The sequence below is a fragment of the Cnephaeus nilssonii genome, assembly GCF_951640355.1.
Source record: "Cnephaeus nilssonii genome assembly, chromosome: 21".
NCBI lineage: Eukaryota > Metazoa > Chordata > Mammalia > Chiroptera > Vespertilionidae > Cnephaeus > Cnephaeus nilssonii.
This window is the reverse complement of record NC_137092.1, coordinates 8,677,449-8,695,267: the sequence shown is the minus strand read 5'-3', so window position 1 is coordinate 8,695,267 and position 17,819 is coordinate 8,677,449. Positions and strand designations below refer to the sequence as shown.

Here is a 17,819-nt window from a genome sequence, read left to right as displayed (position 1 = left end):
GACATGTTTGGTTTTTTAAAACGTGGACATGTTTTAATATCCTCCCACTCCCTTTCCAACAATTCAATCCTAAAGTCATTAGGTGGGGCAGAGTAGAGAGTGGGCCCTAAATCCATTCTGACAGTGTCCTTGCAAGAAGAGGGGAAGAGACAGAAACACGGGAAAGGCACACCAAGGGAAGAAGACCGCATGAAGGAGATTGGAACAATGAGTCTACAAGCTAAGGAACACTGGCAAGCACCAGAAGCTGGGAGAGCGGCATGGAATCACTTCTAGAGCCTTAAGGAAGCATGGCCTCGCTGACACCTTGGCTTCAGACTTCTAGCCTCCAGATCTGTGAGACAATAAAGTTCTGTTGTCTTAAGCCACAGTTTGTGGTAGGTTGTTACTGCAGCCCTAGGAAACTGATACAGATGCATTATCAAAGGTGAGAGCCACTCAGTTCTGTATTTAAAAATGGATTATGTGAATGGATTCATACTGAGGCTGTGATCCACCCCTCAATCCCCTGCCCTCTGCCCTCTCAGCAGGAAATTGGAAGTCTCTTGGAGAATAACTAGCACAAGAGAAAAGACTTCACATTCTTGAAAGTGAGCGTTTCCCAATAAATGACCCTGCCAGATCACTCAGCAGTGAGGTTCAACAACCCCTTTCCACCATAACCCGCAGAGCTTCTAATCTATGTTTTAGCTCCTCTTAAATATGAACAGGCAAGCTCTGGCTGGTTTGGCTCAGTGGATAGAGCGTCAGCCTGTGGACTGAAGGGTCCCAGGTTCTATTCCAGTGAAGGGCACATGTCCGGGTTACACCATTGATCCCCAATAGTGTGCATGCAGGAGGCAGCCAATCAGTGACTCTCATCATTGATATTTCTATCTCCCTCTCTGAAATCAATAAAAATATAGTTTTAAAAAATACATGAACAGGCAATCGAGTGAGGATTATCAGGTAGCTGAGACATCTTGATCATGAAAGGCAAGGAACGAAACAAATGGGAAACGAGAAAGCAGATGTGCAAGAAGCAAATCTTATTTTTTAAGAAATACATCCTTGCCTTGGCCGGTGTGGCTTGGTTGGTTGGAGCATCATTCTGTACACCAGAAGGTTGTGGGTTCGGTTCCCGGTCAGGGCACGTGCAGGAGGCAGTCGATTGATGTTTCTCTCTCTCTCTAAAATCAATTTTTAAAAAACATTAAAAAGACCCCAAAATTTCTTACCCCCTGCCAGGTGAGGACAGAATGAGAAGACTGCTGTCCAGGTGACTGGATTTGAGTGATAATTTCCCCAAAGTAAGATGGGGGTGGTGAGTCCCCAGCAGAAGGAGGGGAGTTGTGCAGATAAAAGTAACGTATCTATTATACGTCAGATACTCTCTAGGTTAAGAGATAACCTCTTGGACTTGGCTGGCCCAGTATGATAAGCAGTTCACCCACCTACTCTCCATGATGTTTTTCTTTATAAAGTGTAATAGACATGTTACATTTATTCTGATGTAATTTTTGTAGTGGAGAATTGGGGTGTTTTTACTAGTGTATTACATACTTGGGCTGGGAAACAGCCATAAAACTCCACAGCTGTAGTGTTTTGTTGAGAGATCAGGGATAAGTAATTGGTTATTAACAGTAGGTCAAGATTTGAAGTTTTTAATAACTGTCTTTTTAAATATATACATTCAAGATGATCCCTTTAATGACTATCTCACTTGGTTGGAATCTTAGGTCTTTTGAGAGGGAACAGGATAAACCCAGAGCGTACTGTCTCATTGACTTAACGGTAGCAGAGACTACTTTGTGTCCCTCTAACATGTTATCCCCTTCTACAACTATAGAAGTAGCTGGGCACTGGGCGGCTCGGCTAAAAACTAATGTCCCAGTTTCCCATCCAATCAGACACCATGTGACTAGGTTGTGTCCAGTGAGATAGGAACTGAAGTGATAGATGCAAGTTGCAAGTCATGCCCTTAATTTCCACATCTTACCAACCAGGACTCTTAGCCCTGGATTTTGATGACTTATCTAGCAGCACACCATAAGTTACTGTCAAGCTAACATTAGAAGATAAGGTGGCACACAGACAAAAAGGATACTGTGCTGATAATGATGTGAACAACGTGCTTAGCATTTATTTTACTTGAATGATGCAACAGTCTTGTCTATTCACAGTAGCAGAAAATTTACATTTTAATGTTATCTGGATACAACAGAGCAATTTATTTTTAAAAACATAGCCATTTATATTCATGAAATGAGATTTTACTGTACAGTAAAAACCATTAATACCAACTGCAATGTTTTGTGTCACCTTAAGTTAAACTTTTTTCTCAAAACTGATTTTGCACCATCATAAAAAATTAATTATAAGAGAATGTCAAACCAATAGAAGATGATGGAAAAAATAATATTAATTTATATACAAGATGCTACAGATAGAAATGCTTCTAAAATGGATATCAACATTTTGTGATAACTAAAAATTTTTTGTGTGTGATAACTAAATTTTGCTCGTGTGAATATATAACCCCATTCTGCAGAGCCTAGAAATGAAATGGGAGGTACCCCAAATGTCCCATTACATTTCACCAAGTGAAAAGAAGTGCCTTAAATACAATAAGAGAAGGAGGGGTGACAGTAACACTAATAACTAAAATTATATAGGTTTCAAGTATACAATTCTATAATACATCAACTGTATATTACATTGTGGAAAATAACTTTCGTAAATTGAATTCTGTTAGTGACCTTTTATGTTCGGCTTTTGCTTATAATTATAATTAAATCTTAGCCACTCAGTAAGTTGACCCTAAGCACATCTACTTAGTCACACTTAAGTATTTTTTGCCTTGTCTTATGTCTTCTACTTTGCACACTAAGTTTGAAGATCTTCCCTTCAATTCACATTGTTATGCTCTCCTACTTGTTTAAATAATTTTTTCTCCTTTATTGTTTAGATAGATAGGTAGAGAGAGACAGAAATCTGCTGTTCCTTCCACTCACGCACCCACTGGTTGATTCCTCTACGTGCCCTGACTAGGGAACGAACCTCAACCCTGGCAACATCAGGACAACACTCCAATCCACTGAGCCACTGGACCAGGGCTCTCCTACTTTTAAGAGAACTGCTTGTTTCTTGTAGTATGCTTGTTTGACCATAGAGGGCACAAGGTCACTGTCACTTAAAAGTTGAATAAATTACTCATACCTGTCTGTTCTCCATTCCATGACTTCAGGAAAATAGAGTTAGTTAATTTACTCTGGTGTTTCACACATTGAAGGATCTTTCTGTGTGTGGGTGTTTTTTCAGAGTTTCAATTTAATAGACTTCATTTTCATTGTTAAAAATGTAAAGGGCGCCCACCTCACCAGAAGTATATAAGATTATCAAGTTGTTCTGCTAAACTGTCAAATTCACACTTTGGAGATCTGCAAAGAAGCAGAGTTCTACTTTATAGAGAATTGCGATTACCTTGCCACCAAAATTTCTTTTTTTTTTTTTTTAAAGATAATAGACTTTTAAAAATATATATATTTTTTATTGATTTTTTACAGAGAGGAAGAGAGAGGAATAGAGAGCTAGAAACATTGACCGCAACCAAGGCACATGCCCTTGACTGGAATCGAACCTGGGACCCCTGAGTCCGCAGGCCGACGCTCCATCCACTGAGCCAAGCCAAACTGGTTTCGGCGCCACCAAAATTTCTTAATAAAATCTCAATTCTTTCATCTCAACTTCTAACAAAAAGTAAACAATAGTGGATCTTCATGTGCTCCAATTATTATAGTTCTTTTGCATTATTTTGTTCTATTAAAAAAATGTATACACAGCTGGCTCAGTGGTTGAGCGTTGACCTATGAACCAGGAAGTCACGGTTTGATTCCCAATCAGGGCACATGCTGGGGTTGTGGGCTCGATCCCCAGTAGGGGGCGTGCAGGAGGCAGCCAATCAATGATTCTCTTCATTGATGTTTCTATCTCTCTCTTCCTCTCCTTTCCTCTCTGAAATCAATAAAAATATATTTTAAAAAATATTTTAAAAATGCATACACCTGAAACTAAAATAAAATAATTTTGAATGTAAACTGTAATTGAAAAATGAAATTTAAAAAATGCAGTTGCCATTCCAATAGCACAGGAAAAACTGATTAGAAACCATAATAACATAAACCAATGAAAATGGTAGCACAACCAGATAAAATTTCATCATTAGTAATAATACACATTTCCAGTCTTCTTCCAAATTCACTGAATCTAATCAATTATAAAAAGGGATTTTGAAGAGGAACCAGATAGCTTAAGACATTAGAGCTTTCTTGTGGAGTAAGAAAGTATAATAAAATAAGCACATCATTTTATGTTAATACCAACTAATCAATTGTAATTGGTATAATTACTACTTTGCTCTTTTCTCCTAGTATTCATTATTGCTGAATACATAATCACAGTACAGGATATAATTTATTCTTTGGCAATATGTCAATTACACAGCCAGCTTTCAATACGTTTCCCTTTGCAGAATCTGTATATATTATACAGAGTGCAATGTGAGCCCATCTACCTCAGGGTTAAACACTTGGTCACTTCAGTGAGCATGGACACTACTTGTGTCTAAACTACATCTATTACTCTTATTGAGGAAAAGGCATTTTGAGAAACAAAACCTCTTAAGGACAAAAGTGACACAGGCCATCAGCAACAGATGGCCAGTCTCTCCAGTCCCTTTTCCACACCGCATTCTTCCCTCAAAAGCTGCCAGACTAATCCTCATCTTGGCAATATCCTTTGATGCTGTGGACACTGAGGCAACCATTCTACCAGTACTAACTACTTAACTGCCAATTTTAGAATGACAACAGTGTGTTGCCTATTTTTATTCCAAGTTTTACATTTTTGAACTTTGTTCATGATGTTTTTAAACTGAAGGACAGTAATGTGCTTAGCGAAAGCCATCTGGTAGTGAAATGGTTGGTGATTTTTTTTTTTAAACGGTGCTGTGTGCAAAATATATAAATGTAAGATATTTGGACAACTGCAAAAAAAAGAAAATCAATGATGTCATAATTTCTTTGTGACCTGAAACAGCACTCTGTAAACTTTCCAGCTATGGATTCCCTCTGCAGAGCGCCTGTGACCTCCAAGTGTATATACAGGGCACCGAGCTACGTGCTCTGTTAGCCAAGGGTATAGCCTGCCAACACGTGGTTCCCACCAAACCATTATTTCCTTCCCCATGGTGTTCATTAGTTGGACTTAGCTGTTTGTGGCTATACTCTCTTCACATGTGACCTGATGTATATTGCCGAAAGGGGTATGTGATCTTAGATACTGCAGGTTTTATAAAAGGATATCTTGGTGTTGGAAGCTACAAATGTGAAAATGGTTGAGAAAAACAGCTCAAAACAAAATCTGCGCTCACAAGATTTTCCACCGTTAAATTGTTAAGTAGCATAGAAGAAGATTTGAGTGAAAATACAATTCCCATGTGTGTTGCAGTTTGGTTCTCCAGGAAAAAATAATTCTGAGATGGAAATGAACACACAGGAAGTTCTTGGGATTAACACCTGTGGGGGAATGACGAAAGAAGGATTTAGCCGCAGGAGAAGCTGAATGAACTGTGATGCAGTTGTAACAAAGGTCTTGGTTGATCCCCTGCTGGGGAGCTGGGGTGCCACGTCTGAGTTTTTCTGAACTGAGGAGGGTTGGCTGGGCCTTTGTAAACACCACCCACCAGTGGTCGAATGGGGGCTGCTCCTGGTGCAGTGGCAATGACTTTGGACACAGTGGCTCTCTCCACCAAGGGCAAGATCCAGAGAGAGACTTGGCTGAAAGTTGCCAGCTGTTTACCGGGTCAGAGCTGGAGAGCTTGGGACCTAGGGAGGGAGCGATCTGGGCGGCACACACATCATTCACTACAGTGTGAAAATGGCCATGGGGAAAAGTGTCATAGCAATAGACATTTTGGGCAGTAAAAATAGCAATAGCGGAGATCAAATTACCTATATCCTGTACTTTAAATATATCACAGCCCTGTCCAAGAATCTGCAGTAGCTGCCTAATGCCTCCGTGCCATTTCTAAACTCCATCCTCTGGTTTGTAAGGACCACCATCATCTGGCCTTACCCTACCTACCTCACACCCTATTTCCCATGAATTTCTAGTTAAGACCTCAAAGTTCATCAGGTAAGTAAGTGGCCTCACATCTTTATTTCTACTCAGGCTTTTCCTCTTCTCTATTTAAATCCAACCCATCACCACGCTCGCTCTTCTTCCATAAGCTTCTTTACCTATATTATTGTAATCTCTTCCTTCCCTGGATTTGCAGCTATAGGCTATGCCACAAATTCACCCCTTAATTATAAATGATCTCCATCTCTACTGTGTGTGTGTGTGTTTGTGTGTGTGTGTGTGTGTGTGTGTGTGTGTGTGTGTGTGTGTAGGTTTCAGGGACCACTTAGTCCAACCCAATTTTACAGATGACTAAACAGAGGCTCAGAAAGATTAAGTTGTAATCTGCCTCTGAACCCCCACATTCCTTTGTTTGTACCTCTTTTATGGTCCTCCGTGCTTTCTATTTTTATGTTTACTATCTTCCTACCAGTTCTACCAGTCTTCATCTGCATTTTTGTAGACTACTTCTCTCCTTCTGCCCCTTGCTACCTTGCTGGTGTTCCCTAAGGCTCTGTTGAGTTAGTCACCTGAGCCATCCATTCTCAGAGGCTTCAATTGCCACCAATAAACCGGATGACTCACTAATCTGTTATCTTTAGCCAGGGGCCCTGCATGTTTTTCCAGATTCTCAGACTCCACTTGCCTTTAGCACCTCCTTAATCCTTCTATCCCACTGGCCATGAATCCTATTTATTTACTTTGGAATTGTTACTCTAATCCTGAGCTTCCTGTATTCATTGCCACTGGTCAGGACTTCATCTCTAAATGTTAGGAATAGCTTCTTCCCTGTTCTCCTTGTAAACATTCTTTCCCTACTACCTCTCCCCCAGAGCTCCTACCAAACTAATGTTCCCCCCAAAATTAAACTATGAAGTCATTTTTTTTAAATTTTATTGGCTCTTTGTTACCTGTAGTTAAAAATTGCACTTTGTGCCATGGCATACAAAGCTTTCCAGAGAAGCAGGCAGTGAACCTGCTGGTTGTCAGACTTCCAGGAGGAAACTTTGATGGTCACGTACAGCTCGGTGACCTCAAGGCCGTGTATTTATCCTTTGTGTCTGTTCCCCATGTGAAAAATGTGCACAAAATTTGTACCTATCTATTAGGGTTGTTGTAAGGAATGTGCTAATTAAAACACATAAACTGCATAGTAAGTTCTGCTATCATTTCTAAATCTAAGACCAGTTACCTTTGAAGTCTTATCTACCAATTCAAGAAGTAGTGAAATTTTCCTAATTCTCCAAACCCACCTTGACATACACTTTTATTATTTTGTCTCTTTTCATATGTTTATTTCCTCTCCTTAGAATACCTTCCCCATTTCACTGCTGATGAATTTATGCTCATCCTTCAAAGAACAGGTGAGGGTTGGTGCCTCCTTGCAGCCTTCCCTGCCGCCCTCCTGCACTAGGCACTTTCGCTCTTCTGTATCTATGTTCTTTAAGTAGTAGATGCACCTTCATGTTTACTTATCACACATGATATTAGAGCTACTGTTTAGTTGTCAGACAGGGTTTGAGTTCCTAAAGGCCATATCTTAATTTTTGTGCCTCTGATGCCTAGTACAGCATTTAATACACATTGGGCATTCAAGAACATGTTTATTAAAATGAAATGTATTTTTCTCTTAAATCAATAAAAATATATTTAAAAATGAAATGTATTTTTTTTAAATAATTGAATACAATTTAAAAATTTTTGGCTAGGAAGACTAAAATCTGTCATAAACATACCAATTTTTAACAAAATCAACCTGTAATTTCAATATAGCTCCATACCCAAATACCAATTGCTTTGTGTTTGCTTATTTGGTTAGAATTACTGAATTGATTTTGTAGTTTACAGAAGAATAAGGGTGTGAGGAGAGCCAGATAACATTTGATAAAGATGAGAACAGGTGGTTAGCTATACCAAATAACCAGATAATCATATAAAGCTATAATATTTCACACATATTGGCAGTAGCGCAGGATCTAAATCAGATCAAAGGAAAAAATTGAAAGCAGAAAAATAGACTTAGATGTACATAAAATTTGGAATGTATTAAAACAATCTTTTTAAAGTCAGTGGGGAAAGATAGATTACTCAAAAAGTGATGTTGTATGTCAACTGTAATTGAAAAGTAAAAAATGATTTAAAAAATAATGAACACACAAGATGTTTAGTAACTACAAAGTAGACTTAGACACTTTTGAAGAATACTGGTCAGTTATTTTATAGACTGCCCGGCAGCTGGTACAGTCATTCACAACTCTCTGATGTTGTCTCATGATTAGATGGAGGCTCTGCATTATTGGAAAGAATATTACAAGATGATACATCCTTCTAATTGCATCCTAGCATGGGGTACAACACGATGCTTTTATATCTTACTGGTGATATTATCCTTGAACATGTGGTGTCTTCCAGGAGTCTCCATTATAAAGTATTTGTTTTATAAGAGGATAAAATCCTCTAGTAATTTGCCAAAAATATCCAAGACTTACATATAAATATATTCGAAAATACCTATATATAATGTGAACATAAAACTGTAACTAAAATGTAATCCATAAATGCTGTGGATTTTACAAGCTGCTTCTCTCAACACCTAGACATTATAAAAATATGGATCTAGGTAAACTTTTACTTATTTTTTTAATACGTTTTCATTGATTTTTAAAAAAAGAGAGATGGAGAGGGTGAGAGAGTAAGAAACATCAATGATGAGAATCATTGATTGGCTGCCTCCTGCACACCTCACACTGGGAACTGAGCCCACAACCTGGACATGTGCCCTAACCAGGAATCAAACTGTGACCTCCTGGTTTATAGATTGATTCCCAACCATGGAGCCACACCAGCAGGGCCATTTAAACTATTTTTTAAACCATTTTTAAGTGTACAGTTCAGTAGCATTAATATACATTCCCATTGTTGTGCAACCATTACCACCATGCATTTCCAAAACTTAAATCTTTCCTAAATGAAACTCCATACCCATGTTTAAATAACTCTCCTTTTTTAAAAGATATATTTTATTGATGTTTTACAGAGAGGAAGGGAGAGGAATAGAGAGAGTTAGAAACATCGATGAGAGAGAAACATGGATCAGCTGCCTCCTGCACACTCCCTACTGGGGATGTGCCTACAACCAAGGTACATGCCCTTGACCGGAATCGAACCTGGGACCCTTCAGTCCGCAGGCCGACACTCTATCCACTGAGCCAAACCGGTTAGGGCAATAACTCTCCTTTTTCTCCTTCCCCCAGCTCCTGGCAAACACCATTCTATTTTTTGTCTCTATGAACTTGACTCCTTTAAGTATTTCATGTGAGTAGAAACATACTAGTACTTGTCCTTTTGTGCCTGGCTTATTTCCTTTAGCATAATGTCTATAAGTTTCATCCATTTTGTTGCATGCGTCAGAATATCCTTTCATAAGGCTGAATAACATACCACATTTTATCTATTCATCAATCAATGGACACTTGTGTTGTTTCCACCTTCTAGATACTGTGAATAAAGGGGTTCAGAACAGGTCTCCCTAAGATGTGCCACTTTGGCATGAGGATTATTTTGAGCTAAAAGCAATCAAGTCCCTGCAGGTTCAAGAGAAACTTGACCTCCCTGTTAAAGAATCTAAATGGAAGGCCTTGCCCATAATTAGAGTTATTATCAGAAATTTATTTCCAATCTTCCTTTATTAGTGTTGAACGAACTCAAAAAGAGTTTGGAGGCTTTGATTAGAAATAAATGATTTGCCCTAACCGGTTTGGCTCAGTGGATAGAGCGTCGGCCTGCGGACTGAAGGATCCCAGGTTCGATTCCGGTCAAGGGCATGTACCCTGGTTGCGGGCACATCCCCAGTAGGGAGTGTGCAAGAGGCAGCTGATCGATGTTTCTCTCTCATCGATGTTTCTAACTCTCTATCCCTCTCCCTTCCTCTCTGTAAAAAAATTAATAAAATATATTAAAAATAAATAAATGATTTATTCAAGGGTCTTAAGGTTTGCAAGTTGGAAACACAACTAGGTAATGAAGCATGGTAGCAATCATCTTGGGTAGAAACTGCAGTTTAACTTTAACCCTGCTGTTTTGGCTTCTGTACTTATTTGCTTGCTAAAATAATAGAAAAGTTACTTTGATTTTCTGAACTTATGTATGCTATACCAATCGATTGAATACTCCATTGTTGGTGGTTTGACTATCCCCTTGATTGTGATCTTACTGGTCATCGAAACACATTTTTCTGTACCTGGAGACCAGGACAGCACAATTACTCTAAATTGCCTCAGTGGCTCCAGATAATGTGTTTCCGTTGATTCAGTGATCCAAAGACCCAAAACTATAATTAATCCTTGTAGATAACTAGCTTGCTCAATTTTGCTTCTGTAACTGCTTTGTGCAAACCAGGTTCCTCATTCCAAACCCAAAGATGTAATCGATACCTTTGTGATATTCTGCCTATATAAGCCTGATGATGCCAGCATTTTGGGGCTGCGAGATTTGGAGTGTTATTGTCCCCTCGTAGCCGCTGGCTTTTGAATAAATGATTCCATAACTCGACTTCTTGATTGAGGCGTCCTTTGTGCGATTCGTGGTTACACTACAACAGTAAAAACCCATAAGAAGAAAGAAAAGAGTTCTTATAGTAAGAACCATTCTTGAGCATAATTAGTCCTGCATTCTTAGCCCTAAGATTGGTCCAAGATAGTTAGCAGTCGGATGTCAGGTGGTCCAAATTGGTGAGTCCTTCAGGGGTAATAAGAGGGTTATCTGGAGGTCTGATGTATGTCTAGGCATTGCTGCAAGACTGGAAAGTTTATTTATTTTTTAAAATATATTTTATTGATTTTTTACAGAGAGGAAGGGATAGAGAGTTAGAAACATCGATGAGAGAGAAACATCGATCAGCTGCCTCCTGCACACCCCCTACTGGGGATGTGCCCGCATCCAAGGTACATGCCCTTGACCGGAATCGAACCTGGGACCCTTCAGTCCACAGGCCAACGCTCTAAACACTGAGCCAAACCGGTTTCGGCTGGAAATTTTATTTATTTTTTTATTTACTTACTTATTTATGGGGGTTGGGGGGGGGGGGCTGGGAAGTTTAAGAGTTTAAGTTCCTAGCTAGTTAAAACAAGAATAGAATTGTTTCCTCTTACCTCAACCTACTTGATTTTAGTAATTTAGCAGCTTAGCTATAGTGACCCCATTTTATTTCTTTTTTTTTTTTAAATATATATTTTATTGATTTTTTACAAAGAGGAGGGGAGAGGGATAGAGAGTTAGAAACATCGATGAGAGAGAAACATCGATCAGCTGCCTCCTGCACACCCCCCACTGGGGATGTGCCCGCAACCAAGGTACATGCCCTTGACCGGAATCAAACCCAGGACCCCTCAGTCCGCAGGCCGATGCTCTATCCACTGAGCCAAACCGGCCAGGGCCCATTTTATTTCTTCATTCGATTGCAAACTCCTTGAAGGCAAGGACCTCCTTTGCGCTTTGCTGTAATGCTCAGAGTCTCTAACACACTACCCCAATACATAGAGGAGGTCAATCTTTTCCGAACAAATCAATTACAGATGTTTTCAGGTGGCTTCCTTTAAGGATTTATATCAGCTAAAAGAATAAAAGCCCTTCAGGATCCTAACATGAAAACGACCACCGTTGTAGTACATACCCCCTCCCCAGTACACGTGTTCTCAAACAGAGACAACCCTTTCGCAGAGCTCCTATTGCCAGCACCGGCAGGGCATCCCAATCCCGCTCACGCAGGACGCGAAGGGGGCTCCAGGGAGATAGTATTGGTTCGACAGGCGACTTCCCCCAACGGACACACGTCGCAAAGGGCCCCAGCGACTTTCCCACCGCCTCCAGCCTCTCCCCCGCCTCCGGAGGCAGGCCTGGGGTGTGGTCCTGCTATCTCGGCTTTGAAAGAGCCCTCGGTAGATTGGTTTTCTGATACGAAGCCACGTCTGAGAACGCAACACCTTACGAAGCTCAACACAGCTGTTAAAGAGTTTCTTCCTCACCGGGTCTTTTCAGTCCGTTTCTGGTAGGTCCCCCAGTTAAAAAAAAAAAAAAGAAAGAAAGGAAGCCCTTTTACTGCGCCCCTGAGGCACAACCACCCAAAGGAACGCGGCCCTACGGAGACCCAGGGGATCCGCGCCCCGCACCCCGCAGCCCGGAGGCCCGGGCGTCCGACCGCGCCAAGGAGGTCTCAGCGGAGCCGCGCCCACCGGTGGGGACCGCGCCGCCCGGGAGACGCTCGCTCGGCAGGAACCGGCCCTGCCTCCTGCCCTCCAGCCTTTCCCACTCGTCCCCCGCTCCGCCTCCGCCTCCGCCTCCGCGCCCGAGCGCACAACCACCCCGCAGAGGCAGTGCGGCGGCGCCCCGGCCTCTGGCTCTAGCGCCGAGCAGCACCGCGGCGGCGGCATCGCCAGGCGCGGGCCGCCAGGTCGGGAGGGGCGGCGAGGCCGGAGCCCAGCCCGCGCCCGCACCCCGAGCTCCCGCCCCCTCGGGGACGTCCTGCGTGCGTGCGCGCGCCCCGCCCCTCCTCAGCCGCGCGACGCGAGGGCGGGGGCGCCGCGTGCGCGCGCGCTCCCGTCCGTTCGTTCGCCTGCTCGCTCTCGGCGGCCGCTCTCGCTGCGGCTGCGGCTGGGGCTGGGGGCGGCGGCGGCGCGGGCGGCGGGCGGCGCGGGGCGGTCCGGCGGGTTCAAAGAGGAAAACATGGCGGAAAACAAAGGCGGCGGCGACGCTGAGAGCGGCGGCGGGGGCAGCGGCAGCGCGCCGGTAACTGCCGGGGCCGTCGGGCCCGCGGCGCAGGAGGCGGAGCCGCCTCTGGCCGCGGTGCTGGTGGAGGAGGAGGAGGAGGAAGGCGGCAGGGCCGACGCGGAGAGCGCCGCGGCGGGGCCCGACGACGGGGGGGTGGCCGCGGCCTCCGGCTCGACCCCGGCTGCCTCCGCCCCGGCAGCCTCCGTGGGCCCGGGAGTTCCCGGGGGCGCGGCGTCGACGCCGGCCCCAGCTCCGGCCGCGGCTCCCGCTCCGGGTCCTCCTTCGGGGCCGCCCCTGGGACCGCCAGCCTCGCTCCTGGACACCTGCGCCGTGTGTCAGCAGAGCCTGCAGAGCCGGCGCGAGGCGGAGCCCAAGCTGCTGCCCTGTCTCCACTCCTTCTGCCTGCGCTGCCTGCCGGAGCCCGAGCGCCAGCTCAACGTGCCCATCCCGGGAGGCAGCAACGGCGACATTCAGCAGGGTGAGCGGGGGCCCTCCCTGCCCGGGGTCCGGGCTGGAGCGGCGCGGTCCCGGGGGTGAAAGGCACGGCCTGTGGAACAGTTTCCAGGGGAGCTGGACCCCAGAGATAGGGGGAGGGTGAAGGGAGGGGGGTGCCAGCCGCGGGGGACGGGGGGAGGGGACCCCGCTCCTGGGGAGGTTTGCGATGTGCGGATGCGGGCTGGGCGCAGGTCCGGGAGCTGGTGGACCCGGACGGGGAGAGAAGGGGCGGGGGGGGGGGGGGGGTCTGCGAAGCGTTCGGGGGAGGGAAGGCCGGGAGCCGGGAGAGGTGTGGAGGGAGGAGTAGGTAAGAGACGAGGGCTGAGGATGAATTGTCTCCCTGGGAGAGGACTTGATCGGTTCGAGACTAGGGGACAGGACTAGGGATGGAAGAGAAGATAAAGGGCCTTGGAGAGTTGGGGGTTAAGAGAAGGCGCCTGGTAGAAAGTAATTTTAAGATGACATTGGGAAGGAGAAACTCTGACCACGAGAATAGCTCTGAGGGGCCTGCATGGTTAAGGGAAGAATACTAAGGTTTAGGGGTGAAGGAGAAACGAGCTTTGAAGGGAATTGGGAATTAGGGAGAGCTGGGCATGCATTTCAGCTCATTGTACATTAATGAGCCCCTAGTGTTGCAGACGCTGTAGGATTGAATAAAATACTCAGTGTGGGGCTCGTTCACACGGGAAACAGAAAACCTGTAGCAGTAGAGGTGGGTACTTGCTGCAGGGTTGTGGCACAATCTAGACCAGGCTGTCAGGGAAACTTCACTGAAAAGAGAACCCTGAGCAGCTTTCTTGAAAGGTGAGTAGCTCACAGGGCACCTTACACATCCCTTTGCTGCACTGATGTGTAACGTGATTGGTGGAAATTTGGATTCATGGACTGATTAGGTGAGGGGTCTATAAGCCCTTATCTCAGGGGTGGGGAACCTTTTTTCTGCTGAGGGTCATTTGGATATTTATAACATCATTGGGGGGGGGGGCATACAAAATTATTAACTTAAACATTAGCTTGCTATATTTGACCAAAGTTTTAACTAACGCACCCCTAATGCCTTGGCAGGCCCAGACCAAGTGATTTCAGGGGCAAACAGCAGGAGGGCTGGGTGTTCCCCACCCCTGTCTTCTCTGAAACCCTTGGGACCAGGTGTGTTTTAGACTTCAGAATAGTTTGGAAATTTTCTTCTTCCTGGTAAGGTCTTTAATACTCCAGGGGGGCGTCGGTTAACACATTATCAAACACATTAATATTTATGTAGTGAAACACATAAATATCACACCATTGGGATAGACAATAAGTAGCCTTCCACAATTCAGGGTGGGTTTTGTTGCAAATTTATGAAAAATATTTAAAATTTTACGAAGTTTTTGAGTTTTGGAACTGCAGGTAAGGGATTGTGGACCTGCTCTGGGTTTGGGATTCATCCTGTAGGGTGTACCTGTGCAGTGTAGACTGAAGGGGGTTCCTGAAGGACTTTGATGTCAAGAGGATAAGAGGGTCACATTTGTGATCCAGAAAGATCATTTGGTACATTGAAGGGTAAGGGAAGGCAAGGCTAGCGGGCAGGACCAGTTAGGAGAATCTTGAAGTAATCTAGGTGACACATTTGGAATGGGTAGTAGAGGACTGATACCAGGTATCAAAGACATAAGCATTTTGCTCTGGGGCAAAGGTATGGACTTTGGGAGATATATTTGAGTTTGGATGTTTACTTTGTCACTTCCTACTTGTGACGTGGACAGATTAATTGTTCTTAGCCTAAGTTTTCTCATTTGTGAAATAAGGACAGAATTACCTACCTCATAGGACTATTGATAGAATGAAGTGTGTACAGTAACTAGTACTACTTGGTAGTTATTAATGAAATGGCAGCTAGTTTATTATTAGTAGTAACTAATTGTGAGTAGCCATGGGAATGGAGATGGGAACAGGGCTAATAGCAAATAAAAGAATTCAGGCCCTGGCCTGTGTTGCTCAGTTGGTTTAGTGTTGTCACATGCACCAAGAGGTCGCTGGTTCGATTCCTGGGGGCACCTGCCCAGGTTTTGGGCTCAATCCCTGGCAGCCAATGTATGTTTCTCACAATGTTTCCTCTCTCAAATCTATCGAAACATACTAAAAAGAAAAGAATTCAGGCACAGAGCAGGGTGTGTTTGTGTGGTGTAGGGAGAATATAATTTTAGTTTTGGATGTTTTGGGTTTGAAGTATTGAGGCATTCAGGTAAGAGTGTTAAGAATAGGGTTAGAGCGTTGGCCCAGGGGCCTAAGGGTTTGGGTTTGATTCCGGGTCAAGGGCATCCACCTGGGTTGCAGGCCTGATCCTAGCCCTGGTAGAGGCGGGTGCAGGAGGCAACCTATCGATGTCTCTTTCATATCAATGCTCCTCCCTCCCTCCCACTTTTTTTTAAAACATTTTTATTGATTTCAGAGAGGAAGGGAGGGATAAAACCATCAGTGATGAGAGAGAATCATTGATTGGCTGCCTCCTGCACGCCCCACACTGGGAGCCGGAAACCTGGGCAAATGCCCACAGGGCCCTTTCACTCTTTTCTAAAAATCAGTGTGTGTGTGTGTGTGAGATCTTCAGGTGAGGATTAACAAAAGATAAGGGTTTGATTGATGGAGAAGATATAAAATGGTAATGGATGTATAGAGGTGGGTAATGATTGTGTAAGCTCATGGCCTCCTGAGTTTAGTAAGAAGTGGGATTCAGTGTTCTTGTGGGAACCTGGCTTGTGTGGGAGAGTTAGGAGGAGCACAGGATGAAAATTGTGTTTGACTGCTGTGGCTAAGGGACTGAAGTAATGCAGTTGGCTCTCTAATATATATGCAGGCAAGAGAATAATAGTCTCTAAATTCCCTCTTTATTCTACATTTCTACATGCTTTGTTTTTGAACTGGTAGAAATAAGTAGATGGGACTAAATACTGTTAATCTTAAAGAAATGTTGCTTTTTAACCAGTATCTAAAACAAATGAAGTCTGGAAGCCACCATGTTTTTAGGTATGGAATTTAGAAAATAATTTGTTAGTATTCACTCCTGTATCTTTGGTTTTTAAAAAAGCCAGCATGCTGTTCTGGAAGGAACACTGGATTTGGAGTCAGGCAACATAGTTCTGCTACTTGTTTTCTGGTTCCCTCAGGTTCATAATGTTTGTGTCCTTCAGTTTATCTCTACAGTGTAGCTAATAGTCCTTCACTTATGTCTCACTGAGTCAAATAATAAATATGAAAATGTTTTTATAAACTGTGAAATGCTTTGCAGATGCAAGGTATTGTTGAACAACCTATGATTCCATCTCTAGCCTGGGAAGCCATAGCTGGTAGTTTAATTCACCATTTTAAGTGTTTCTGAAACGATGACAAGTACATTACCCTCCCTCCTAACTGACCTTTTTTTCTGTTCCTCTAACTGTTGGAGTCTAACACACGGAAGTTATTCACACCCTTTAGCTGTTCCCTATAGATCTCTGCCTCTCCATGTATAGCTTTTGGACCAGCATCATCAGCATCATCTGTGAACTTGTTAGGAATGCAAATGTTGTGCCCGCTACAGACCTGATCAGCAGTCTGGTTTAACAACCCTTCCAGGTGATTTTGATGCACACCAAGTTTGAGAACCAGTGTTCTTGAGTGAAGGGCTCCTCACTTCAAATGTTGCTTCCTAAGAAAGGCTTTTTCTGACTACTCCTTTTTTTTTTTTCCTTAAAATTTTTTATTTTATTGATTTGAGAGTGAGAAGGAGAGAAACATCAGTTTGTTGTTCTACTTATTTATGCATTCATTGGTTGCTTCTTACATGTGCCCTGACTGGGGATCGAACCGGAAACCTTGGCACGTTGTGACAATGCTCTAACCAACTGAGCTACCCGGACAAGGCCTTTTTTTTAATACTTAATTAAGAGGAAGGTATAGAGCTTTTAAATAAAAATTAGAATTTTGGGAAACTTAATCTGCTGCCATGAGCTTGACAGATTCTCAATATTTAAAAGGATTTTTGCCCTAGCTGGTTTGGCTCAGTGGGTAGAGGTTAGTCCTCGTACTGAAGGGTCCTGGGTTTGATTCCAGTCGAGGGCATGTACCTCGATTGCAGGCTAGATCCCCAGCCCTGGTCGAGATGGGTGCAGGAGGCAACCAGTTAATGTGTCTGTCTCACATTGATGTTTCTCTCACTCTGTCTCTCCCCCTCCCTTCCACTCTCTCTAAAAATATCAGTGGAAAAATAGCTTCAGGTGAGGATTAACAACAAAATAAATAAAGAGTGTGAATATTAAAAAAAGGCATTTTTGATGAAATTGGTAGTGATATTAGCATTTTTTTTTCTGGGATATTGTGCAATGAAATGTCAACATTTGTAAAATCTACATAGTGAACTAATATTTTCCACAAATGACCAA

The 17,819-nt window shown here is 43.5% G+C and overlaps 1 protein-coding gene across 2 annotated transcripts in view; it reads left to right on the top strand.

Annotated features, from left to right (window-relative positions):
• Nucleotides 1-12,825: 12,825 nt before the first annotated feature.
• TRIM33 (tripartite motif containing 33) overlaps nt 12,826-17,819 on the top strand; it is a 60,974-nt gene continuing 55,980 nt past the window's right edge. The window contains exon 1 of one of the 2 annotated variants that reach the window (XM_079760788.1): nt 12,826-13,402. In XM_079760788.1, coding sequence (XP_079616914.1) covers nt 12,880-13,402 — 523 coding nt within the window. In that variant the 5' untranslated portion in view covers nt 12,826-12,879. The remainder of the gene's footprint in view (nt 13,403-17,819) is intronic. The other variant, XM_079760789.1, reaches the window with a different exon arrangement.